The 25,892-nt window shown below is 51.3% G+C and overlaps 3 protein-coding genes across 11 annotated transcripts in view; 2 read left to right on the top strand and 1 right to left on the bottom strand.

Annotated features, from left to right (window-relative positions):
- Positions 1–19,068, top strand: part of SMARCB1 (SWI/SNF related, matrix associated, actin dependent regulator of chromatin, subfamily b, member 1) — a 34,752-nt gene extending 15,684 nt beyond the window's left edge. For all 4 annotated transcript variants that reach the window (XM_047826824.1, XM_047826825.1, XM_047826826.1 and 1 more), the window contains exons 6-9: positions 3,901–4,067; positions 10,853–11,043; positions 18,157–18,288; positions 18,724–19,068. In XM_047826824.1, coding sequence (XP_047682780.1) covers positions 3,901–4,067; positions 10,853–11,043; positions 18,157–18,288; positions 18,724–18,763 — 530 coding nt within the window. In that variant the 3' untranslated portion in view covers positions 18,764–19,068. The remainder of the gene's footprint in view (positions 1–3,900; positions 4,068–10,852; positions 11,044–18,156; positions 18,289–18,723) is intronic.
- DERL3 (derlin 3) lies at positions 15,482–23,612 on the bottom strand. 6 transcript variants are annotated; one of them, XM_047826829.1, is made up of 8 exons: positions 23,478–23,612; positions 23,299–23,364; positions 23,142–23,215; positions 22,899–22,992; positions 22,213–22,408; positions 21,573–21,663; positions 17,136–17,270; positions 15,482–15,610 (listed from the first exon to the last, which is right to left on the bottom strand). In XM_047826829.1, exons 1-7 carry the CDS (start codon positions 23,568–23,570, stop codon positions 17,147–17,149), a joined length of 738 nt encoding a protein of 245 aa, XP_047682785.1. In that variant the 5' UTR covers positions 23,571–23,612; the 3' UTR covers positions 15,482–15,610; positions 17,136–17,146. The 6 variants fall into 6 exon arrangements, with proteins under 6 accessions (XP_047682785.1, XP_047682789.1, XP_047682788.1 ...); XM_047826833.1 differs by lacking the exon at positions 15,482–15,610 and adding an exon at positions 18,171–18,827 and having other exon boundaries at positions 17,073–17,270; XM_047826832.1 differs by lacking the exon at positions 15,482–15,610 and adding an exon at positions 18,171–18,866 and having other exon boundaries at positions 17,073–17,270.
- Positions 23,613–23,660: 48 nt separating this feature from the next.
- The window catches only part of SLC2A11 (solute carrier family 2 member 11), a 33,112-nt gene continuing 30,880 nt past the window's right edge, over positions 23,661–25,892 (top strand). The window contains 2 exon segments of the mRNA XM_047826658.1: positions 23,661–23,675; positions 23,953–24,039. Coding sequence (XP_047682614.1) covers positions 23,661–23,675; positions 23,953–24,039 — 102 coding nt within the window.

The following is a 25,892-nucleotide window of genomic DNA, read 5'->3' on the forward strand; positions in this document are numbered from 1 at the left end:
TTCAGAAATGAAGGGGAAATCCTCAGATGATGGAATACTGTCACCTGTAGACCTAACCTAAAAGAAGGGAGATGATAAAAGAAGAAACTTTGGAACATTAGGAAGAAAGAATATGATAAACAAAACTATATGGGTAAATACAATAAGCTTTCTTTCTCTTAAGTTTTCTAAATTATGCTCAGCAGTTGAAGCAAACCTGATAATGCTGTCTGATGTGGTTTTAAATGTATGCAGAGGAAATATCTTTCTTTGAGAAGTAAGCTTTCTGTACTTAACTTGAATTGGTGAAAATATATACATGGACCTCAATGAAAGTATCACATACCAAAAATTTTAAGATATAGTTAAAGTAGTGTAGTTTGTAGTATCAATTTGTAAAGTAGGGTAATTTGTAGCATCAGTATTTATATTAGAAAAGTAGAAAAGTCTCAAGTCTGTAATCTAAGCTCCCACCTCAAGAATTGAGAAAAAAAGCAAAATGAAGCCAAGCAGAAGGCAGGACATAATAGAGCAGAAGTCAGTGAAATTGAAACTAGAAAATGATGGAGAAAATTAATGAAAACACAGCTGATACTTTGAAAAGATCAGTAAGGGGGTGCCTGGCTGGCTCAGTTGGTGGAGCATGTGACTCTTGATATCAGGGTTGTGGATTTGAGCTCCATGTTGGGTGTAGAGATTACTTAAAAGTAAAAAAGAAAGATCAGTAAAATTGATAAACTTAGCAAGATTGACAACAAAAGACAGAAACAAAAATGATCAAATTCAGCAACGAAATGGGCTATCACTACAGACCTTGCAGATATTGAAAGGGAGTATTACAAAAGCTCTACCCACATAAATTTGAGAATTTAGACAAAGTGGATCAATTTCTTGTAAAAAACAAGCTACCACAATTCACTCAATATCAAATAGATAGTTTGAGTTGTCCTATCACTACTAAGAAATATGATTCATAGTTTAAAACCTCCCCAAAAGGAAATCTCCAGGCACAGATGGTGTCTCTGGAGAATTTTACCAAACATTTAAAGAATTAATATAAATTATCTTGCAGTCTTCTCCAGCAAATAAAAGAGGGAACACTTCCCAGTAACATTTTACAAAGCTAGAATTACCTTGATCTCAAAACTAAAGACAGTACAGAAAAAGTAAACTATAGACCAATATCCCAAATGATTATAGACACAAAAGTCCTTAATAAAACGTTAGCAAACAGAACTAGATATAAAAAGAAGTATACACCACGACCCAAGTGGGGTTTGTTGTTCCAGGGATGGATATCTAGTTCAATATTTGAAGATTGATCAATGTAATCCACTATATTAACAGACTAAAGAAGACAAGCCAGATATCAGTTGATGCAGAAAAAGCATTTAACAGAGGCACCTGGCTGGCTCAGTCATTAGAGCATACAACTCTTTTTTGTTTGTTTGTTTTTTAATTTTTTTTTAATCTTTATTTGCTTTTGAGAGAGTGTGAGCAGGGGAGGAACAGAGAGACAGGGAGACACAGAATCTGAAGCAGGCTCCAGGCTCTGAGCTGTCCGCACAAAGCCCGACGTGGGGCTCGAACTCACGAACCGTGAGATCATGACCTGAGCTGAAGTTGGACGCTTAACTGACTTAGCCACCCAGGTGCCCCTAGAGAATACAACTCTTGATGTCAGGGTTGTGAGTTCAAGTGCCGCATTGGGTAGAGAGCCTACCTAATTAAAAAAAAAAAAAAAAGCACTTAAAACATTTATTCTTGGTTAAAAACTCTTAAGAAAAATGGGAATAGAGGAAAACTGCTTCAACTTAATAAAGAGCATCTGCAAAATATCCTATGTCTAACATTTATTTAATGGTGAGAGACTGAATGTTTTCTGCCTATGATAAGGCAAAGATACCTGCTCTTATCACTCTTGTTCAGCTTAGTGTTGGAAATATTAGCCAGAGCAGTAGAGGGCAAGAAAATTAAATAAAAAACGTACAGATCAGAAAGAAATTAAACTGTCCCTATTTGTAGATGACATGACTCTGCATAGAAAATCTCAAGAGATCTACAAAAAACCCTGCTAGCACTAAGAGTTCAGCAGGGTCACAGGATACAAGATAAACATGCAAAAATCAATTGTATTTCTATGTACTGTTGGTGAACACATGGACATTCAGAAATACATTACCATTTACAATCACTCAATAAGAAAAGGAATACTTTGGTGTAAATCTGACAAACATGTTCAGGACTTATATGTCCAAAACTACAAAATACCAATAAAAGTAATTAAAGATCTCAATACCATGTTCATGGATTAGAATACTCAAGATGTCAATTGATATACAAGTTTAATGCAATTCCTGTGAATATTTCAGCAAGGCTTTTTGTACATATAGACAAAATTACCTAAAATTTATATGGAGGGGCACCTGGGTGCCTTAGTCAGTTAAGCATCAGACTCTTGATTTTGGCTCAGGTCCTGATCTCACAGTTGGTGCATTCAACCCCGCATCAGGTTCTGCATGGACAGTGCAGAGCCTGCTTGGGATTCTCTCTCCTTCCCTGCCCCTCCCCTACTTGTGCTCTCGCTCTCAAAATAAACCTAAAAAATATTTTAAAAAATAACATTTATACAGAAAGGCAAAGGAACTAGAATAACTAAAGCAATTTTGAAAAAGAAGGACAGGGGCGCCTGGGTGGCGCAGTCGGTTAAGCGTCCGACTTCAGCCAGGTCACGATCTCGCGGTCCCTGAGTTCGAGCCCCGCGTCAGGCTCTGGGCTGATGGCTCAGAGCCTGGAGCCTGTTTCCGATTCTGTGTCTCCCTCTCTCTCTGCCCCTCCCCCGTTCATGCTCTGTCTCTCTCTGTCCCAAAAATAAATAAAAACGTTGAAAAAAAAAAAAAAAAAAGAAGGACAAAGGAGGAATCACCCTCCCCAATCTTGTCTTCATATATAGCTACAGTAATCAAGGCTGCATATTAATCCACAGTTCTCTCAAAATAAAAAGTTTAATATAATAAAATGCTTTGCACAGTGTACTCATAGGGTGCTTCATAGGACACTTCAGCTTCATGCTGCGCTCTCCAAAATTATACTTGGCTTGCTGTATGAGTTATTGATCATAGGCTAGTTGAGTGTTCTGGGTCTGTCCTGATGGTATTGTTAGGATGGCTGGTCTCTAGCCCTTCTGGGCCAGTGAGGAAATATGGGGTCAGTTGTTGAGCAGACCTGGTTCTTGATGACAGAATCATACTATGTGCTAATGAAGTGATTCATCCTTGGCCACTGCCTTGTCTGGCTCATCCCAGAAGTGGTGCATGGTCATTAGAGTTTGGGTTACAACAACAGGGCAGAACAGAGAGAAAACATTTGACCACATGGGCCCTTCTTGTAATCTGGCCAGTTGCAGATGGTCCCTACAAGTTCACACCTGGTGTGGCTACATTTCCAGGAGGCAGGGTCCATTACACACCTGCATGTCTGTTACGTGTGTGTTGCCTGGAGAGTCAGAAACAGAGGAAGGGTCTGTGAAAAGCCACAGAGCAGCCTAATATCTCTGAGGGATTTAAAGTGATTTATCTGGAAGGAAGCTGTTATTTTTCTCGGGTTTCCATAACAAAGTACCAGACTGGATGGCTTAAACAACAGAAATCCATTTCCTCTTATTTCTGGTGTCTAGAAGTCCCAGATCAAGGTGTCAGAGGATGTGTTTGTGCATGAGGGCCAGGAGGGGGTGGTGCTCATCCTGTGCTTCCTCCCGCAACCCCATGTTGGGAAGGGCCACCCTCAGTTGTCATTCTCTTCATCCTCAACTTTGTCAGGGAGGTCTAGCAGAGGAGGAAGGGGATGGGAGGTTGGGGCCAAACATGGTGAGGTCAGGTCCTGCAATCAGTTAGCAATTCCTGTCCTTTCTCCTGATTTCAGAGAAGCTGATGACTCCTGAGATGTTTTCAGAAATCCTCTGTGATGACCTGGATTTGAACCCTCTGACATTTGTGCCAGCCATCGCCTCTGCCATCAGGCAGCAGATAGAGTCCTACCCCACAGACAGCATCTTGGAGGACCAGTCAGACCAGCGTGTCATCATCAAGGTAGGCAGCTCCTGGGTGGGCCATAGGGTGCTGAGAGTACACTGAGGCCTTAGTCAAAGCCTGTCTTTGGGGTCCATGCTGTGGGATCAGACTTCTGGAAAACCATCTTTTGGGTAGCTCGTGGCTCTTTACCCCAGGAAAAGTATGGGCTGATTTCTTGGAGGAAGGTCTCATATTCTGCATGTCTTCAGGGCACCACCAGGCATTGAGCAGAGCCCAGGTGGTGCTCCAGAGGAGATTATGCCAGCTGCCAGGCAGAGCAGGGAAGCCCATAGTGAGAGGAACAGTGGTGCCACACTCTTCCTGTGGACTGGCTGGGCCAAGCACACCTCATACCATGTAGTAACCTGCCTCAGGGCTGGGGGGAGATGCTGCCTTGCCTGTTGTGTTACAGGTGAAGAGGTTGCCACATGGAGAGGTGAGGTCACGTGCCCCAGACTGCCCAGCTGAGAAGTGAGTGCTGAGATTTGGGCCCAGGCCTGCCTGCCTCAGAGCCTGCTTGGTGTGAAGTGGTATCTCATTGTGGGTTTGATTTGCATTTCTCTGTTGATTAGTGACGTTGATTAGTATCTTTCAGGTGCCTGTTGGTCAGTTGTAGATCTTTGGAGAAATGTGTGTTCAAGTTCTTTGCCTTTTTTCAATCAGATTTTTTGTTCTTTTGTTGTTGAGTTTTATGAGTTCTTTGTATATTCTAGTTATCAATCCCTTATTATACAGGTGATTTGCAAATATTTTCTCTCATTCTTTGCGTTTTTACTCATTTGATAGTGTCCTTTGCTGCATAAAAGTTTTCATTTTGATAAAGTCTGCTTTGTCTTTTTGTTTGTGCCCTTGGTCTCCTATGTAAGAACTCATTGCCAAATCCAATGGCATGAAGCTTTTTTCCTGTTTTAATAGTTTTATAGTTTTATCTCATATACTTGGGTCTTTCATCCATTTTGAGTTAGGCAAGGGTCCAACTTCATTCTTCTGTGTGTGTGGATAGCCTGTTTTCTAGCACCATCTGTGGAAATGACTATCCTTTCTACATTGAATGGTCTTAGCACCCTTGTTGAAAATTATATGCCTGTATTTTTGAGAGTTTATTTCTGAGCTTTCTATTCTATTGGTCTATATGTCTTTTTATGTCAGTACCACACTGTGTTGATTACTGTAGCTTTGCAAAAAGTTCTGAAATGGTTCGAACCCACGAACCACGAGTCAAGTCAGACACTTAACTGACTGAGCCACCCAGGCACCCCTTTCAAGATTGTTTTGACTGTTCAGATTCTATTTAAGTTTAGGATAGATTTTTATTCTATTTCTGCAAGAAACATTATTGAGATTTTGATAAGGATTACAATGAATTTGTAAATTTTTTTGGATAGTCTTGGCATCTAAATAATACTTAGTCTTGGGGCACCTGGGTGGCTCAGTCGGTTAAGTGTCTGACTCTTGATTTCGGCTCAGTCATGATCTCATAGTTGGTGAGTTTGAGCCACATCTTGGGCTTCATGCTAACAGTGTAGACAGAGCCTGCTTGGGATTCTCTCTCTCTTTCCCTCTCTCTCTGCCCCTCCCCCCGTGCTCTCGCTCTCTCTCTTCTCTCAAAATAAATAAATAAACTTAAAAAGGTAATACTACATAATAATAATAATAATACAATATAATAATAATATTTTGTAGTATTATTTCTTTAATTTCTTTGAGCAGTGTTTTATAGTTTTCATTGTACAAATTTTCACCTCTTTGGTTAATTTGTAAGTATTTTATTCTTTTTAATGCTATTATAAATTAAATTTTTAAAAAATTAAAAAATATATTTTTTTAATCTTTATTTATTTTTGAGAGAGAGACAGAGTGTGAGCAGGGGAGGAGCAGAGAGAGAGGGAGACACAGCATCCAAAACAGGCTCCAGGCCCTGAGCTGTCAGCACAGAGCCCGATGCAGGGCTTGAACTCATGAACCGTGGTATCATGACCTGAGCTGAAGTCAGACACTGAACCGACTGAGCCACCCAGGCGCCCTTAAAAATTATTTTGTTTATTTATCTTGGTTTATTTTGAGAGAGAGAGAGAGAGAGCATGTGCACACATGCACAAGCCCAGGAGGGGCAGGGAGAAGGAGAGACACAATCCCCAGCAGGCTCCGCACTGTCAGTGCAGAGCCTGATTTGGGGCTTGAACTCAGGAACCATGAGATCATGACCTAAGCCAAGATCAAGGGCCGGACGCTTAACCGACTGTACCACCCAGGCGCCCCAAATGAAATTGTTTTCACATTTTTCAAATTTTTTTTCACATTTTTTATTGTTAGTGTATAGAAACGCAGCTGATTGTGTGTTGACTTTGTATCTTGCTGCTTTGCTGAACTTATTCGTTCTAACAGTTTTTTTGTGTAATCTTCAGGGTTTTCTATGTATAAGGTTATATCATCTGTGAGTAGAGATAACTTTACTTCTTCTTTTCCAATTTGGATACCTTTTATTTCTTTTTCTTACCTAATTTCTCTGGCTAGAAATTCCAGTACTGTGTTGAATAGAAGTGGCAAGAGCAGGCATCTTTGGCTAGTTCCTGATTTTAGAGGAAAATGTTTCAGCTTTCACTATTGAGTATAATGTTCACTGTCGGTTTTTTATATATGGATTTATTAGGTTGAAGTAGTTTCTTTCTTTTTGTCGTTGTTGACTGTTTTTATCACAAAAGGATGTTGAATTTTGCCAAATGCTTTTTCTGCATTGAGATGATGATGTGATTTTTGTTTTTCAATCTGTTAATATGGTTTATTACATTGATAAATTTTTGTATTGAACTATTTTTGCATTGCTGAAATAAATCCCACTTGGTCATGGTATATAATTCTTTTAGTATGCCACTGAATTCAGTTTGCTAGTGTTTTGCAGATTTTTAGATCAGTGTTCATAAGGAATATTGGTCTATAGTTTTCCTTTTTTTGTAGTATTTGACTTTGATACCAGGGCGGTGAATTATGAAGTGTTCCCTCCTCTTCAGTTTTTTGGCAGAGTTCGAAAAGGATTGGTGTTAGTTCTTCTCTCGGTGCTTGGTAGAATTCACCAGTGAAGCCATCAGGTCCAGGACTTTTCTTTGTGGGGAAGATTTTGTTTATTCATTCAGTCTCCTTACTAGTTAATTTCGTTCGTTCCTTCCTTCCTTCCTTCCTTCCTTCCTTCTTCTCTCTTCCTTCCTTCCTTTCCCTTCCTTCCTTTTCCTTCCTTCCTTCCTTCCTTCCTCCCTCCCTTCCTGCCTTCCTCCCTTCCTTTTCCTTCCTTCCTTCCTTCCTTTGTTCCGTGGAGCTTGAACTTGTGACCTGAAGATCAAGAGTCTCATGCTGTACTGACTGAGCCAGCCAGGTGCCCCACTAGTTAATTTGAGAGAAATACAAATCTGTTTTTCTTAACCCATTTTAGTTTCATATTATGGCCAACTAACAGGAAAAGGGCATGGGGCATCTGGGTGGCTCAGTCAGCTGAATTTCTGACTTCAGCTCCGGTCATGATCTTGGTGTTTGTGAGTTCGAGCCCTGCATAGGGCTCGATGCTGTCAGCTTGGAGCCCATTTCAGATCCTCAGTCCACCCGCCCCCTGCGCTCTGCCCCTTCCCTGCTTGCATGCCTATGCTCTCTCTCTCTCTCTCTCTCTCAAAAATAAACATTAAAAAACAAAAAAAAGATAAAAGGCATAATTGAGAAAGAAGGGGAACTTCATAGGAGACAAGTGGAGGGCAATGGGAGCCTTACCTGCTTTCTCATGCATAGCCTGTCCCCTCTAAAGGATGGCCCTGAGAACTCTGCTCTGTGCTGTGTCTTTGTCCTGTTAACTGTGGTGGGGATGTGGCCTTATGGGGTTAGCCACACCCACCAACATGCTTCCAAATGGATGGGGTTGGCCACAGGCAGGGTCCTCATGAGACTGACCGGTTAGCATCCCTGACATTTTTCTCAGAATTTTTCTTTTTCTTTTCTTGTCTTGTCTTGTCTTGTCTTGTCTTGTCTTGTCCTGTCCTGTCCTGTCCTGTCCTGTCCTTTCCTGTCCTGTCCTGTCCTGTCCTGTCCTGTCCTTTCCTGCCCTGCCCTGCCCTGCCCTGCCCTGCCCTGCCCTGCCCTCCCCTCCCCTCCCCTCCCCTCCCCTCCCCTCCCCTCTCCTTTCCTTTCCTCTCCTTTCCTTTTTTTTAATTCTGACAGGGCTTCCGAGCAGCCATACAGAAAGTGGTCAGGCAGTTGAAAACCTGTCTGGGGTTGCCACCATCTCTCCTGACCAGAGGCTTTCTTGGTGACTAGACACTTGTCAGCTGTTGGCCCCTTTAAGCCCTCCATCCCACCTGTAATCCCCACCGTGGGACGGTGTCAGCTGGTAGGTAGGCTTTGGGAGACCACCCCCAGGTTGGGTTCCCTGCCTGGTTCTGGCATGAGGTCTCGCTGGCACCAAAGTCTGACACGGCTGGCCCAGGGAAGCTTTGCTGCCGTGGGACAGTGCTGTGTTTATCAGGTCAGAGCCCTCATGGGCATTGTGACCTAGGGGACAGCACCCATCTTGTAAGTGAGGAAACTGAAGGTCACACCCAAGGTTTTGGTCAAGAGGACTCAAGGAGAGCTGGGTACTTCTTTGAGGATATTCTTCCTTGTATGGCTCCTGGGACACGGTGGAGGACAGGAATCTTTGCCATGGTGGCATCTGAGGAGTGTCTCTCTTCACAGAGCTGTGCCTTAGCATGGAGTGGCCACTTAATAGATGTTCTTGGGGTCTCTGGGACTATAGCTCAGACCTGGCTGCCTTTATGGGGGCACCTGGCCCAGGTTGGCTCTCTTCAGCTTCAAGGGTTTGGGGGGGACTCATTGCTTCTCCTAAGTCTAGCTGTCAGGCTCTACGGGGCTGGCAGACTTCTGTGAAGGTGTGTGTGGTGATACAGGTTGCGGCTGGGGAGCCTGGCCCCTGTGCTGCATGCCTACTCAGGAGTCCTGGCCCTGTCTCATCTCTGCACCTCCTCAGGGTCCAGCCGCTCCTGTCCTCACCACCCCACCATCCCTACAGCTAGATGGCTACCTCCAGTAAGGGTCTCAGTGGCAGCCAGTGTCTCTTCTGTGCTCCAAACAGGGCTTCCAGATCCCTCTCTAGAAGCTGGAGGCCTTAGGGCGGCCTCAGGCCCAATTTTGCTCAGGACCCTTCTCTCCGAGGAGCCACATGGCCTGCTCTGTCTGCCCATGCAGTTCTTCTTAAAATGCTGCCTCCCCCAGGAGGCCTTCTTGGACCTCCTGGCTAACGTGGCCACCTCTGTACTTTCTGTTCCTCCCTTCATTTTCTTCTTAGGACTTGGTGATGTGTGACATATACCATGCATTCACATATTTAACTTGCTTAGGTGTCTCTCCCCAGCTGGAACATCCTCCACGAAGATGTTTTTTTGTCTGTCATACCCACCATTGCATTCCCTGTGCCTCTCCGTGATAAGCACACAATCCGTATTTTTTTAATAGACTCAAGCATTAATGACCAGTTGGCAGGGGACAGGCAACCCAGTCCACACAGTGGCTAAGATATGGCACCAGGCATGCCAGGTATGGCACCTGGGGCAGGGCTTGCCGGGCCTGGGTGTGGATGGCTACACCTGTTGGTCCTGTTTGTTTCTTTTTGATGTTTTTCTGTGGGCTGACTGCTGCATCATGTCTTTCTGGTCCTAGCGTGCCCTTGGGGCTCAGTGGGCATTCGTTTCCTGTGAGGGGAAGGGACAGCTCTTCCAGCTCCATTCTGTAAACCATCATTTCATTGCCCAGCATGAGCAGAACACAGAAATGGGAAAGGACCCAGGCTCATTGGCAGTGAGTGGAAGGTGGTATACAGGGCCCAGAGGTGCAGAGCTTCATGAATGGGGACAGGGAGTGGGGTCCCATGCTTCTTTGAAGGCAGTGGAAAGGCCCCAGTGGCTGTGGGCCCGGAGCAGTGGCCACCCTGATCTTTGTCTTGAAGAGCTGAGCACTCAGGGACAGTAGGGTGAATGAGCAGTACTGTGGCCTGGCCACAGTAGTACTGTGAGTAGTAGAATGAGCAGTACTGCTCACCTGGAGAGCAGTGAGGGGTGGTCCCAGTAGAGTACTACTGAGCAGTAGAGTACTACTGAGCAGTACTGAGCAGTAGAATGAGCAGTACTACTCACCTGGAGAGCAGTGAGGGGTGGTCCCAGTAGGAGGAGTCTCGTGGATACAGTGCCCCAGGACACAGCCAGACCCTCAAGAGTCCTTCCTGTGTGTCTCAGTGATGCCCTGTTTCAGAGCAGGCCTGCTCATCTGTGGGGTGAGGAGTAAAGATGGTGATTCTGAGTGCAGGTGTAAGTGGGGAGCCCTGGGTCACAGGCTAGGTTCTGTCTTGGTCTGGGTGCTGCACAGGTGGGGCCTGGACCCTCTTCTGGCTGTAGTTTACATGTCAGCAGGATATCTGCTGGGTGCGTGGTGGGCAGAGTTGGCTGTGGGCCTCTGCTGCCCACCCAGGCTTTGCCTGCACCTTGTGGGCTATTCAGGTGGGGTGTGCATCTAATGTGAGATGGGTAGCTGTGCCAGGCCTTGAGCCAGAGCCCCTTGTGGCAGCCCCAGGAGGTGCGTGGTGTCATCTCCAATTTCTGGATGGGGACCTGCGGCCAGAAGGACAAGGGCCAGCCCCAGTTCTCAGCTAGTAAGTTGTAGGCAGGGTCCAGCCCGGCCTGGTGGCTCCCTAGTGGGCTGTCTCATCTCCTTGAGGCCTCTCCAGGTAGGGTACAGTTCTGACTCCTTTAACTTGTGTTCTTTGGTTCTTGTCCCAGCTGAATATCCATGTGGGAAACATTTCGCTGGTGGACCAGTTTGAGTGGGACATGTCAGAGAAGGAGAACTCACCAGAGAAATTTGCCCTGAAGCTGTGCTCAGAGCTGGGGCTGGGTGGGGAGTTTGTCACCACCATCGCGTACAGCATTCGGGGACAGCTGAGCTGGCATCAGAAGACCTATGCCTTCAGGTAGGATCCCAGACAAGCCCCGCCCTCCTTTGTAAACCTGTTTTGGGGAAAAGACGTCTCCCTGTGTGTGGGACATGACAGCCTTCGGGTCTGTCTGGAGCCCAGAAAAACGGTCTGGCCATGGGCAGCCGCAGCCAGCTCAGCGGCAACTTGTTGGCTTGTTCCTCCCGCCTCCTGTGTCTCAGTGGTAGGGCTCCCCACCCTTACCATGGTGGGGGTGACTCTGAGAAGGTGGTTTATCTGCCCCCTCCATCCTCCAGCACTCCCACCCCCTGCCTGGGACCATTCTCTGTTGCCGAAAGCCCCTCCACACCTCCACCCTGCCGCCACCTCTGTATTCTCCCAGACTTTTCCCTCTCTCAGGGTTGGGTCACCCACCCCAGGGTTTGTCATCTGATGGACTTGCCTTCTGTCTCAAACAAGAGCTGCTCCAAACAGCCCTCCCCAGCTTGTAAGAGTCAGGAGACCTCCAGCAGTTTTCTTTTTTACTGTTGCATCTTGCCAGTCAGAGACTTGTTGGTGAGCACCCATTTGGACTGGACCCCTATATAGGGTGCCGCAGAAGATAAAGAGCCACATCCAGGCTACCTGTGAAGGTGGGAGTATAAACAGAACATTCCAGACCGGTATCCTGTGGGTGGACCAGGGGACAGGGGCTCCCAGAGAGGCAGACATGGCCTTCCTATTGGTGGTGGCCCCACAGTGCAAAGTGTGGGCCTAGTAGGAGGTGGGGGGCGGTGGACGTGAACTGATAGTAGAGCTTGCCCGCCTCAGGACTGTTCCACCATAACTGGCCCTGTTCCCTGTGCTCCTTTTCCTCTTGGGAAAGTACAGTCTGGGGGTGGCGCTGAGTATCCCTGCATCAAAACAGGATGTTAGGATTTATTCCGCTCATCAAACTGTCATCGTCTACATTTGGCGATCATTACTCAAGGACCGCAGCTTAAAATGGCACATGAGGAGCAAGTACGAAGGTCTTTTTGCAAAGATAGGACAGTTAATGGAGCTCGTGCGTATGTTTGTGTCTCAGCTGGTTTTCCCAGAAATCCCAGGAGACTGCTTTCTTGCTGCTTCCTGTAAATCTGAGCAAGAGAGAAGGAATGACCGTACACCCTCAGGGCTTGAGGTCCTGGCCCTGGGAAACCACTGGGTTCTGTGGGGATCCGAGCACCGCCCATGCTCCAGGCATTTGGTCTGAGATGTCACATATGTCACCTTCCCGGAACCTCCCAGTGGCCCTACCAACCAGGTAGTCCTGCTTCACAGACAGAGCCCAGGCCCTGGGAGGAGGTATCAGTGAGACGTGATGTAGTGTCTGGGTCCTTGAGAGCCCTGCTGGAGGTGTGGCCGTGCACGTCCGTTCATGTTGTATTTGAGGCAAGGCCGACAGGCCTGAAGACCTGCCTGGGGTGGCCCCGCTCCCTGGAATGCTCCTGGAGGTGGGAAGTGGTGATGTTGTACAGGTCACGAGAGTGAGTACCCCAGGTACCTGAGCCCTCAGATGCTGGTTGAGCCTGAATCCATGTTCTGACTGGCAGATGGTGTGTGTGGAGTAGGGAGTATTCCTGCTGCAGGACCCTGAGGGTGTTGGCACATGTGGCAGCATCCCTCCTGCTCTGACCCCTGGGTGACCCGAGTGTCCTCCTAAAACTCTTGTCAAGCTTCAGGCTGTCAGCAGTGTGCCAGATAGCTCCAGAGTAGTACCCCCTGGGAACTCTGGTGGTGGTAGATCAGGACTTACAGCAGATCCCCCCCACCCCATCTCAGGAGCCCATTAATGAATTCCATTTGGTGGACAGGGAGCATCACAGACCTCTATCCTGCTGCAGTCTGTAGTGCTGAGTGTGCAGGTTTCACATCCTTGGGATTGAAGGCAGGGTGGCTTACTGGGGACCAGGGTGAGCACACATCCCCTCCACAGCAGCCCAGGCCAGCCAGGTTGGAGGGGCACAGCCTGCCTGGGATCTGGGAGGCAGCCCAGTGCCTCTTTTGCATCGGGACAGCTGTTTGTGTTTTCCCAGCTGACCAGGCCTCGAGCTCTTCAGGCTAGGTCTGGCCCATTGTGTGTGCTGTGTGTGGTCTGGGCAGCTGGATGCTGTGGATAGAGCTTGCAAGACCGGAAGGGGAGGTTAGGGTCAGAGGCTGGCTTATTGTGGACTCCATCATCCAGGGAGATAGAACTATGGCCTTCTAAGGCAAGCAGGGAAGGGGATTGGAACTTATGTCTCCTGACCCTGACCCACATTCTTACCACAGCACCACACCATCCCTTGGGAGCTCTCTTAACTCTCTCTGGGGAGACCAGTGTCAGCCCTTCTCTCTGGGTTACTGCCTGGGGGAGGTAGAGTGGGCTGCCATGTCCCCACGGCCAGGGGCCACTTGGTCCATGGAGAGCCAGACCAGGAGCCCCCACCTGATCTCTACTGCACACAAGACTTGACACCTGCTGAGTCACATGACTCCTTAAAAGGGACTTTAAATTTTGGGCCTCTGTCATCCCATGTTGTAGATGCTCTGAATCCCTGCAGGCCAGTCCTGTCTGTCTCCCCCTCACCAGACCTAGCCCAGTGTCTGGCTGCAGTGCTTGGTGATGGTGGTGTTGTGTCCATGGTGGAGCAGGGCGTGCTGCTGGTCACAGGACATTTGTGGGGGGTGGGGGTGGGGGCAGAATGCCCACAAACTAGTCAGGGGAGTGAAGGCAGGCTGCTTCCTTTCAGCAGTGGGACAGGCAGGCCTGATGTGGGCAAGCCTGGGGGGGACACGCATGTGACAAACAGATTGGGGGCCCCAAGCTTCTAGAGGACAGAGCTGACCCAGAGTGACAGTGAGTGACAGGAGGGGAAGGGCCTGGGCTGAGCAAAACATGTGGGAGTGTCAGACATTGACCCAAACCTGTGAGCTGCTACCTGGTTGGAAAGTTGCATCAGTAGACTTACTGGCACCTCCTGCAGGCCAGCCCTGTGCCTGAGGCTGGGGACACAGAGAAGAAACAGTACTTTGTCTAGCAGAGTGCACTGGAGGCTGCAGGCGCGAGGAGGGGAGCCACGGGTAGGTGGCATAGAACCTGGGGTGAGGTGGCCGGGCAGGGTGCTGACTGGGAGGAAGCTGGAGATGGGCAGAGGATCAGAGAGCCTGGTGGCTGGGATAGGTGGGGGACAGGGAGACAGTGTCACTGGCACATATCAGGGTCGGGAGACACCAGGGTCATTTTGGACTGGTTGACCATGAGCCACAGAGGTTACTCCTGGAACTCTGCCCTCTTGACGGCAGCAGGGTTTGCTTGCTTGCTTGTCTGTTTTTATAACAGCTGCATTGAGCTATAACGCAAATACTGTACAGTTCACCCATCTAGAGTGTGCCGTTCCTTGGTTTTCAGCATCCACAGAGTGGTGCCATCACACCATGACAATTTTACAACATTTCCATCACCCCAAAGGAAGCCTCACACCCTTTAGCAGCTGCTGCTGTGCCCCTCAAGTCTCCCAGCCCTGGGCAACTACTAATCTACTTGCTATCAACTTGCCTGTTGTGGATACTCTGTATAAATCGAATCATGTAATACATGCTCTTTTGTGGCTCATTTCTTAGTATCATTATTTCTGTGTGGCAGCCTGTATGGGAGCTTCATTCCTGTTTATGGCGGAGTACAGTGCCTTCATACACATGTGCCATATTGTGTTTACCCAGTCATGGGTTGACGGACAGTCGGGTGGTTGACACTTCTGGGCTGTGGAGAGTGGCACTGCTGTGAGCATTCATGTCCAAGTGTTTGTTTAAACATCCATTTTCAGTTTTCTTAGGTAGATCGTAGGAGAGGAATTGCTGGATCACGTGGTAGCTGTGTGTAGCATTTTGAGTTCCTGCCAGACTGCTTTCCAAAGCAGCCCACCATTTTACTTTTGCACCAGTAGAGTCAGGCTTCTTTCTCGTTTCTCCACATCCTCGCCAACATTTGTTACCTTTTTTTTTTTTTTTAATTTTTTTAAATGTTTATTTACTTTTGAGAGAGAGAGAGAGAGAGAGAGAGAGAGAGAGCGCGCGCGCAAGCAGGGGAGGGGCAGAGAGAGAGGGAGACACAGAATCCAAAGCAGAGCTGTCAGCACAGAGCCTGACATGGGGCTCAAACCCATGAAGCATGAGATCATGACCTGAGCTGAAGTTGGACGCTTAACCGACTGAACCACCCAGGCACCCCTGTTAACCTGACTTTTTGATTCTCGCCATCCTAGTGGGGGAGGGGGAGGGAGTGGCATCTCGTTGGGGTCGTGATTTGCATTTCCCCACTGACAAAATGATGATGGAGCATCTTCTCAGGTGCCTTTGGGCATTTGTATATCATCTTTAGAAAAATAGCTGCTCAGGTCCCTCAGTTTTTAATTGGGCTATTTGTATTTTTATTATTGAGTTGTAAGTGTTTTTTACATATTGTAGGTATAAGTTCCTTATCAGAGGTACGGTTTACAAATACTTTCTACCACGTCTTTTCACTTTCATGACAGTGTCCCTTGAAGCACAGAAGCTTTAAATTTTGGTGTAGTCCACTTTATTTTTTCTTCGGTTGCCTGTGCTTTAAAAAAAAAATTTTTTTTTTAAGATTTTATTTTTAAGTCATCTCTACACCCAGGGTGGGGCTCGAACTCAACAACCCTGACATCAAGAGTCCTATGCTGTCCTGACTGAGCCAGCCAGGAACCCCCTGCCTGTGCTTTTTAATATGATACCTACAGAACCTCTGCCTAATCCAAGGTCATCTTGTCCCAGTGCTCATTTGTTGGAAAGACTGGTCTTTCCTCATTGTAGGGACTTTGGTACCCTTGTCAAAAGCGAGTTGGCCATAAAGAGGAGGGTGCTGTTGAGTTCTCTCTCCCCCTCCTCCCAGTGGAGTGGCCATGGGCAGGTAGGTCATTTCCCTTGAAGGCTCTGTCCTTCTCATTTGTAAAGTGAGTAGAGCAGTGGTTCTTGGCTGGCATTTTGTATCATGTGAGGGCATAAAAGTGAGCCCATACTGAGATACCCTGGGCCCTGGGCCCTCTGACATCTCCGCCACAGCCCTCCCATTCCTGGGCTCTGTGTCCCCACCTGGACTCTGCAGGGTGGTAGGAACATCTGGGATCACAGGGAGCCTTGAAGTCCATGATGCAGAATCCCCTCAAAGGAGGGGGAGGCAAGGTGACCCCTGCCTGTGTGTTTGTCCCAAACCCGAGAGCCCTGCTGGCTCTCGGCCCATTCTTACATGGTTGGATTGAGCAGTTCTTATTTTAGAACAAACCCACTGGAGTGGAATCTTCCCAGAGCCAAGGGAAGGTAAACAAAGGGGCCTCCAGGACCTACTCACAAGCCTTTGTTTAAATTAAGAGGAAAACATGTTTTGCTTCCCTCAGCGTGGGCTTGGTGCCTTTCATGTCTGCCCTCCCAAGGAAGGTGGCTGGGAGCCCTTGAGGTGAGGAATGATGTTTGGGTCTGTGGCTGGGTGGTTCAGGATTGCCAAACCACCACACTGGCTGGAGAAGAGCTCTCAGGAGCTGCTGAGGAGGGTTGGCCCCAGGGTACCACGGGTGGGGGCTGGTGCTGCTCTTGTCACTAGCCTCTGAGTCACCAGCACAAGCTTGGGCTTTGGGGACCTAGCTCAGCAGGAAGAAGTGAGCCCTGCTTCTGCAGGGGAGCCAGGGGCAGTTCTGGGTTGTGGTGACAGCCTTAGTGCATGCACCAGGCTGGGCCTTGTCTGCTCCCGGTCCTTGAGAATCAGGATGAGAACACTAGCACACAAGGGAAGCCAGAACAGGCCCTCAGCTGCTGTGTGCCAGCTGGCAGTGTGAGGGGCACAGCCTCCTGTCAGGCCTGGGTGGACATCCCTCTCTAGCTGGCCACTCACACAACCTTGGGCACAAGTTCCAGGGAGACTGCACCTAGGGAGCCCCCTCAGTGGACATATGTTGGCTGTTTTAAATAATAGTAATCCTCTGAAGAGCCCTCACAGCCCTGTAATTGTTCCTATTTTCCAAATGAGGTACCAGAAGCAAGGCCACAGATCAGGGGTCCATCCTCTTTTATTCTGTCAGTGTCCTCCCCTGCCTCCCCTGGGCCCTGCCTGCCTTCACTCTTCTCAGAGGGAACTGTGCTGTGCAGGGCTCCAGGCTGAGGTGGGCAGACACTTGATAGGGCTGCAGTGGAGCAGGGTCAGCCTTCTGGGGGTGCTGGGCCTCGAGAGACAGGTGCAGGCAACCCGGCTGGAAGAGAGAGAAAGGGCCTGGTGAGGAAAGGGAAGGGGGTGGAAGAGATTCGCTGTTAGGGCCACAGTCTGAGACTTATCTCCTGGGCCAGGAGTTTGAGCGGTCAGCTCTGAAGTATCCTTGCCTCTTCAGCCTCCTATCACACAGGCTTGGAAATCAAGGCCCAGAGAGGCAGCACCTCAGCTGTGTCCTCCCTTCTCTTGTGCTTCTGTGTGTGTCTCCCTCACCCCTACTGCTGTGTGTCCTTGGCAAGAGGGTCCATAGGTGCATAGATGGCCTTTGGGGTGGTCACTGAGGGGCCATGGAGTGTAGTGGTCAGGGAACAAGGGTTCCAGGCCCAGCTATCTGGATTTAGTTGGGTCAGTAAAGTGCACTGAGGGGCAAATGTATGGAATATTCAGGAGCAGGCTGGCCCAGTGGCCTTCATTGATGAGGCATCAAGGCCGGTGGATCCAAGCCCCAGGCACTGAGTGGGGCAGACTGCCCTCCCCTACCTTCCCAGCAATACTGTCATGCAGAACCACCTCTGCAGGGAACCCCCACTCCTTTACAGACCAGAGACACCTAGACGACAGCAAAGGGCCTGTTTGAGCGTGCTTTGAAGAGAAGCTATTGTTATGGGGGACCTGGCGTCTCCAGTGATTCTGCCTTGAGGTTCGGATGGTGGGTGTTGACCACACCACTCTTGTTCTGAGGAGCTGGGCATGGAAATGGCCCAGCAGGGAGGAGACATAAGAGGAAGCAGGAAAGGCTTGGGCCTTCCTTGCTATGCCCTGGCTCCGGTGTTCTGGCAGGGGGGTGGACACTGGTCTCTGGGGGCCTTTCTGGTTGCTGCTCTGTGAACTAACAGTTACAACCCCCATTCCTCACCCCTGGCCCACAGTGAGAACCCCCTACCCACTGTGGAGATTGCCATCCGGAACACAGGCGATGCTGACCAATGGTGCCCACTGCTGGAGACTCTGACAGACGCTGAGATGGAAAAGAAGATCCGAGACCAGGACAGGAACACAAGGTACCCCTCCCCCTTCAGGCCCCTTGCAGCTTGCTCTGCACACAGCCACTGTCTTGCAGGCAGGGGAGGGACCCTGGTTCTGGGAAGGTACCTGCATGGCCAGAGGCAGGCCCTGGGTGATGAGCCCCAATCTAGACCCCAGGTGGGTTTTCCTTCAGGGAACAAAAGTTAAGCCCTCAGGTTGGATCTGACCACAGCCCAGACCTATGTGTCTAGAACCCTGGAGACATAGGCAAGACATGAGCAGGCAGGAGAGAGGGCATTGTCAGGGTGTCAAGCAGGGGACAGGCTCTGGCCGAGGGAGGGGCTGGGGATCCCACCTTTTGTATCCTGTTTCCGTCCCCGCTCCCTTGGCTGTGCTAGAGATCTCTAGGGGAGGGCAGCCACCCAGGGCTGGAAGCTGGCTCCGGGTCATCACCTCCTCTCCTCCTGCAGGCGTATGAGGCGTCTTGCCAACACTGCCCCAGCTTGGTAACCAGCCTGTCTGCGCATGGCTCCCACGGAGCATTGAGAAGATCGGACCGCCTCTCCTTCATCTTCTGGCAAGGAGGGAGGCAAAGGGGCAGGCCGGGGCCATCCTGAGGAACATGGGGTGTGGGGAGGGCTTCTGGTCACCCTCCCCTGGGCACATTCCATTTGTTGAGCCCAGTCCCCATCCAAGTCTCTGGTCAGAAAGAGGCCTCGTTTTGGGTTATGTTTTGTTTTTGTATAGGAGCCCCAGGCAGGGCTAGCAACACTTTTTAAATAAAAGACAACAGGTCATGTTCCATTTTTTTTAAAGTGGTAGCATAAAAATAAGAAAGGGGACGAGGAGAAGGACTTGGCTGGGGTGGTGTGGGACCAAGGCTGGCATGCCAGGCCTCTCAGCCTTCTCTGCCTCAGAGTCCCAGGTGGGCAGGTTGGGGCTAAGTTTCTATCCAAGGCCAACCATAGCACAGTCTTGCTTTTCCTCAGGCCCTCCAGCTGATGGACATGACAAGTGAGGTCATGAGGCTCAGGGTAGGGGGGCCCACTTACCTTTCAGTGACGGCCCCACCCCACCCCCTTTGCTTGGCCTTGTGAAGGAGCTACAGGCTTTCCTGCCATCCTTGGGCTCTGCACGTCTGGGCTGTTGTGCCACCCCTGGCTAGGAGCATTGCTTCTCTGGAGTTCCTTACAGCAGCCCCGTCCTTTGTGGTTGCTGCAGGGGCATTACCAGCTTGGGTGCCCAAGGGCCCATGCCTGGCTGTTCAGGCTCCAGCGGGCATGCACCGCTCCTGCCACACCTTGCAGCGGTGCATGTGCAACAGGTGGTTGGGGCCCAGCTCTGCCCCCAGCTGGTGACTCCACCCAGGCCAGCTCCTCTCTCCCAGGTCGGTTATGAGAAGTAAGGCACACGGAGCAGCATGCCTGCCCAGTGCTGGCCGTGGGTGCTATGTGTTGAGAAGGAGGCAAGCTCTGGGCCTCTTCTCAGATCCGCCTCCAGTGAGCTGTGTGTCCCCTCTGCATTCTTGTCTAATGTGGAAGTGTCCTCACTCTACAGAAGGGACGTGGGCTCCATGAGGGTGGCATATGTGGGTCTCCTCACTGAGTGAGTGCTGCTTGATGACTTGGGCGCACAGCTACATTCTTAACGAAGGTAACGGACCCAGCTCTAAGCACTGGGCTGCCTCCTTCACTTGCTGGCAGGTCTTCCCTGCCATGTCAGGGCTACTCTGCCCTCCAGCAGCATGGCAGGAGTGTGATGGCACCTGGCTCCCAACTTGAACCCCACCCTGGGCAAGGGCAGAGCTCTGAGTAGGAATTGAGGTCTTGACTGCCAGGATGTAGGGGTAGACGCGCCTAGCCCTCTGGGCTTGGGGTCCTGTGATCATGTCCTGGGACGTGACGGCTCCTGGCTCCCGGGGAGTTTGTACTCAAGCCCCCTGCCCTTCATCCAGGAGTGGAACTTGCTGGAGCCCCACAGCAAGGGGACACCTGGGCTGCACTGGAAGGCCTTGAACAAAGAGCAGGATTCCAGGCCCAGGCTCCACTGGCCTTGGAAATAAGTGGGCTCCATTGCTAAAGGGTGTGCTTGGTCCATGAGGCCCTACAACTAGAGGGCAGCCCAGGGGCTGAGCCCTCACTCTGAGCATTGCCAGCCCACGCTGCTACACTGTTACTCCGCAAGATTTCATTACCAAATTAAGGTTAGACTCCCATGGTGAATACTTGTGTCACCCACGAACATGACGACCTATGGCTGGAGGAGCCCCTATTGCTGCCAATCATCCAGGAATAAATTGTAATTTGGACTGGTCTAGGGTGATGAGGAAAGTTGGCCAGGTTGCCTGATGGCTGCTTTACCAAAGAGAAAAGTGAGCTGTGCAATCAGATAAGGTTTCCATGGTCCTTAGCTAAAAACATCAGGGAGAGAACTTTGCAAGGCTCTGCTATGGTGAAAATTTCTCAAAGCTTTGGGGTTGCAGAAAGGGTAGAGGACCCAGTCCTGGCCCTCCTCTGCACCTGACCTCATGGAGCCTTGGCCAGGTCCATTAACTGCTCAGCTGGAAAGTGGGCAAAGGTCCACTTGGTTGCTGATGAGGGACAGTGAGGCATCAGCCTGAGGGCACCATGGGCAGGAGCCCCTACAGACTGGGCTTGGCACAACAGGGACATCCCAGTCCTGGCCCCAGCCAGTGAGATCTGACCAGCTCCCTTGCTGCATGGCAGGGAGCAGTGATCTGGTGCAGGTGGGATTTGCCCAAGGCTCCAGCAAGGCACTGGCAAAGCTAGAGTGAAAACCCGGAGTGTGCCATCTGCTAGTTCACTGCTGCTAGGCAACTATGGGCAGGTTCTTGACCCACTCTGGGCCTCCCCTCTGGTCTGAGAGGGCAGGCCAGGCTTAGTGGCTCTACGTCAGGGCCAGCAGCATGGAAAGGTGTGGCCAGCTGAGGCAGGGAGCCAGTGCTGTGGACGAAGAGGTGCAGGTCATCCTGTTTATTTGGGTGGGCCCTGGGCACAGGCCCAGTCTGCAGGACAGGTTGCTCTCCTGAAAGAGGGAGTTAGGGGTGGGAGGGAGGTCTGTCAGAGACCAGGAAAACGGGCTTCTTGGGCTGGCCCTGGCCCGGGGTAGGGTCATTGCTGCAGGGGTCCTGGCTGCTCCTCCGGGAGGGGCAGGTAATTGGGGTCCTCCTCTCGGGCATCCAGTAGCAGCTTCCTGTAGGGAGGGGCCCACACTGAGCTGAGGCCAGCAGGGGTCCCCAGTGGGGTTAGGAGCCATCTTGAGGGAGTGTAGGGGGATAACTGTCATCTCTAGCACTTACAGGAAACTGGGGGTCAGCAGCAACCTCTTGCCTCCAGGCTGGTTGGGGAAAACATCCTCTAGGAAGTAGTAAATGTGGCCCACAGCAATCCCTGTAGGAGAGCAAAGGACTGCTGAGGCCACCCTCCACAGTCCCGAGTCTGGAGCCAGCACAACCTGCTCCCTGACTCCACGCACAGCTCTGGAGGTCAGCCAGGCCAAGTAACCTGAGGCCCCAGAGTACACAACATCTTGCACAGACTGCCAGCCCAGGGTGGGGCCAGGGTTGACCCTGAAGGATTGGCTTACCTGGCCCAGAAGTGGGCAGGACTTGGAGAGGGGATGGGCTGAGAACATGGGAGGAACAGGAGCGAAGGTTGGAATCTTGACTTACCCAACCCCACCCTGGTCAGGACCCCCACAAGCATCAGTACATCAGGCCTAAAGATGTGAAGCAGGTATCTGGCTGGCTTATTCAAGGGGCCAGAAGAACAGAGGAGCTGGCAGGGCAGGAAGTGGGGGTGGGAAGACAGGTGAGAGGTCCATTCCAGGTGGGTGCTGTGCTCTGGCACAGCAACCAGCCTGGGAGCCCTCCCAAAGGTCATCTGGTACCAGACAGCCTGTTTCTGGGGGGCCGGGGCTGGATGCGCAGGCAGGCTCACCCAGCAGGTCGACAAGGATTGAGTTGCCCAGCAGCAGTGAGAAACCCATGAGTGCCCAGGGCAGGAATGGTGCCTGGAAGGTGAGGAGGCCAAAGAAGTTGACCCTCACTCGGGGGTTGCGGCGACTCCAGACATACACCAGCATGACAGTGAGGGCCTGGCCCAAGAAGAACAGGCTGCCCAGGAGCCCCAGCAGCTGAGCCAGAGTCAAGGTGCTGGGAGGACTTCTCCTTGTGCAGGCCTCAGAGCCCCTGCCCAGAACCCCTCTGACTGCCTAAACCCCTGGACTCCTCCCCAGTTTTCCTTCCCTCCTCACTTCTAGTGATGGACCCTTCAATCAAAGCCACACTGTGGCCTTCAGGCCAACGTGATCTGCTCTGCTTCTGCACCTGGCCCCAGCCTCCAAACACTGCCCTTCATTGCCCCAGTTTCTTTTGGCTACTGGCATTCGGGGCTCAGCCTGCAAGCACCCTACCTGGCTCTCCACATCACCCTGTGATACTTTGCGTACAGCACTGAAGAGCTAGTAGCCCGGGGCTGAGCAGATGATGTATGCTAGATTCACCCTAAACTGGAGTGAACGACTCTGTCCCCCTCGGGCCCAGGCGCTCATGTCGGGCCCCAGGGCCTACAGAGGCTGGACCCAGAGGCGCAGCGCCTAAGGTTTCAGAGCCTGGGAAGGATACGGTCATGAGGACGCCCCCGAAGAGAAACATGAAGACGAAGTCGGCCGTGCGGCCACGGAAGGAGCCCTCCTCCAGCATGCGGCAGTAGCGAAACCTGCAGCGTCCGTAAAGGAAATGCCACCGGGAGGAGCCTTGGTTTCCCTGCTCCTGGCCATTCCGGGCCTCCCCCAGCCCCGCTGGGCCGCTCCCCAGCCTGGCGGGCCGCCCACCACCCTAAGCCTACGTCCGCTCGAGGCAGGATACACGAAGAGCATGTTGAAGAAGAAGCTGAATCCCAGGGGCCCAAAGAAGAGGAAGTTGGTGACGAGCCTCCAGACCTACGGGGATAGGGGGTAGGTGGGCGGTCAGGCGCGGGGCAGGCAGGGCCCGGCTGTCAGGTGCAAGGGGCGGGTGGCCTCACCTGAAACTTCCGGAACACGAGGTGCGGGTTGAAATAGAGCTGGAAGGGGCTGAGGAGCTCCAGTTGCTGCGGAACCAGGGGCGCGTCAGGTGCGACCCCGGGGAATCTAGCGGTAACCATGGCTACACCCCTCCCGGGCTGCAGCCAGGGAACCGATCCCACCCGCCCGGCCAGCTTACCACAGCTGCGGTGGTAAGGACACAGGCCGCGGTGTAGGTCCGCGTCACCGCTGGCACCTGCAGGAACTCGGCCGCCAGTCCCTGCCACGCCATTGAACCTTCTTTGACACTCGTGGCCCAACCTGCTGCGCGCTCTTTAACCCGCCTCCCAATCCCGCCTCACTCCCCGATTTCGGCCAATCCATGTCGGGGAGCGCAGTGCGCCCAGAGTAGGGGGCGGGTCCCTGGGCCCAGTAACCAATAGGAGGAGGAAGCTGGAAGACGAGGGCGGGACAGGAGAGTGGGCGGGTCGGAACTCGGGACCAATGAGCAGGCCCCACGGTTGAGCACGTGGCGGTTGTTGTGGTGGCTGTAGTGGCGGCGCGGGAGAACGTGTAGCCAATGAGGAACTGGTCGCTTGGCGTCAATCTAAGGAGAACCAATAGCAAGGACGTATTGGGGGCGGGACTGAAATTACTCCGCGAGTGGAAAAAAGGACCAAGGAACAGCGAGACCGGAAGGGGCGGGGTCACGCTGGAGCGTGGGCAAGCCGGGATTAATACGTGTCTGGTCCTCGGGCTCTGTGAGTACACCTAGGGCTGGGGGAGACTCGGTCCTGTCTATCTCCCCCATTGAGAGCCAGAGACAGTGCCACCTAGCCTACAACAAAGGAGGTGCTCAGCACCACGCACACTCTCCGACCCCGCCTCAGTCCATTTGACCCCACGCCGACTCCTGTGGGAGGTCTCCCCCAGGGACGCCAGGGTGCCCACACGGGCCAGAACGAGTGGACAAGCTGGAGAGGGCCTCATCATTTTGATGGAAAAGAGGAACTCCATTTATGCACTCGTTAAGTCAACTGTTTACTGAACACGGACTATGTGCCAGGTGCTTTTCTGAATTCAGGAGATACAGCAGTCAATAAAGGATGCTATCCCTTATGGTGTAGCCGAGAAGACAGGCAGGCATAGACCTGTGCGAATATGAGAGCTAGTGTTCACAGGACCAGGAAATGACGCAAATAACGCCAAGAGTAGAGGGTCGGACAGTAAGCCGGGGAAGTCTCTGTGAGGAAGTGACACTTGATTGTCACTTTAAAAAGGTCCCTGTGGCTTCTGCAAGCACAACAGACTGTCAGAGGAATCTGTGAGCAGGGGGAGGCTGCAAGGCACAGTAGTGACTTGGGCAGCATGGAGCCTGGAGTGTGAGGCTGGGGTGAGAGGTGGTTTTGTCCACGGATTGGACAGAGCTGTGAGGGAGGAATCAACGGTGATTTAGAGATCTGTGCCACCGGGAAGATGGATGGTGGTGGCCTTTACAGATATGAAGAACACTTGGGGAAAAGGCAGGCAGATGGAGTACTTGTTGAGTTTAGGGTATTTGTGTGATATCTGCCTGGAGAAATCCAAGTATGGTGTTCAGGGAGAGGTTGGGCAGGCAGTCCAATTGCGAATGTCAGTCAACCGTAGACCTGTGACATTTGTAGCTTTGGGCCTGCGTGAAGCGTCCAAGGGGCAAGGCTAAATGGAGAAGAGAAGAGGTGAGGCCTGTGCAGCTCAGCCTTCAACAATCAGAGAAGGCAGACCTGGTCAGGGAGGCCAGGGGAGGCTGGGTGGGGTCTTCCAGGAGTTGAGCCAGGAAAGGGCATCAGGAGCAAGACAGAAGCTCACAGAGACATGGCCTGGGAACAGAGGGTTGCAGCCCTGCCAGTGTCTCTGTAATCAGGATAATAGAAGGTAGGAGGGAGAGGAAGTTGCCCAGACAGATGTGCCCTTACCAATATGGGAGGTCAGGTGTGGACGTAAGTGTGGAAGATGAGGAATGCCCTGGACAGGGCCCTGAGGTCCCCCAGAGGAGACTGGAAAGGGGGATAACCAGTTGATAAAGTTATTTCAGGTGTATCCCAAGAAAATGAGGGCGCTCAGAGGGATTCCCTAGTGAGTAGCTCATGGAGCTGCTGGGAGGGGAGGGAGAGGCTGGGAGCACCAAAGGGGGATGTGCATTTGACTTAGGGGTGAGAATAGGTCTGGCCTGATACAGCAGGAATTGGACCAAGGTGCTGAGAGGTTGGTGGTGGGAACAGTCCCCCTTGGGCAGCCTCCATTTTCCAGCAAAACAGGCCAAGGTCACGTCTGCGGTGGGCCCAGCAGGGTAGATTCCATCCTGGTGGAGGGTTAGGGGGGAGGTGTGGCAGCTGGTGGGAATGCAGGACCTCAAATGCCAGGGCTGGTGCCTGCCAGGCACAAAAGAGCCATCCAGGGAGGTCAGGTTTCTTGTCAGCATGGGGAAGGGGAGGTGTTCCTGCCTCCAGGCACTTAGCAGGGGCCCTCCACTCAGGGTCAGGCCGAGGCTAGTAGGAGGGGCTATCAATTGTGGAGCGGAGGGTGGAGGAGGGGAGGGGTGTCTGTCTCCCCTCTGTTTGGGGCTGATAAGGCA

The sequence above is a fragment of the Prionailurus viverrinus genome, chromosome D3, assembly GCF_022837055.1.
Source record: "Prionailurus viverrinus isolate Anna chromosome D3, UM_Priviv_1.0, whole genome shotgun sequence".
NCBI classification, from domain to species: domain Eukaryota; kingdom Metazoa; phylum Chordata; class Mammalia; order Carnivora; family Felidae; genus Prionailurus; species Prionailurus viverrinus.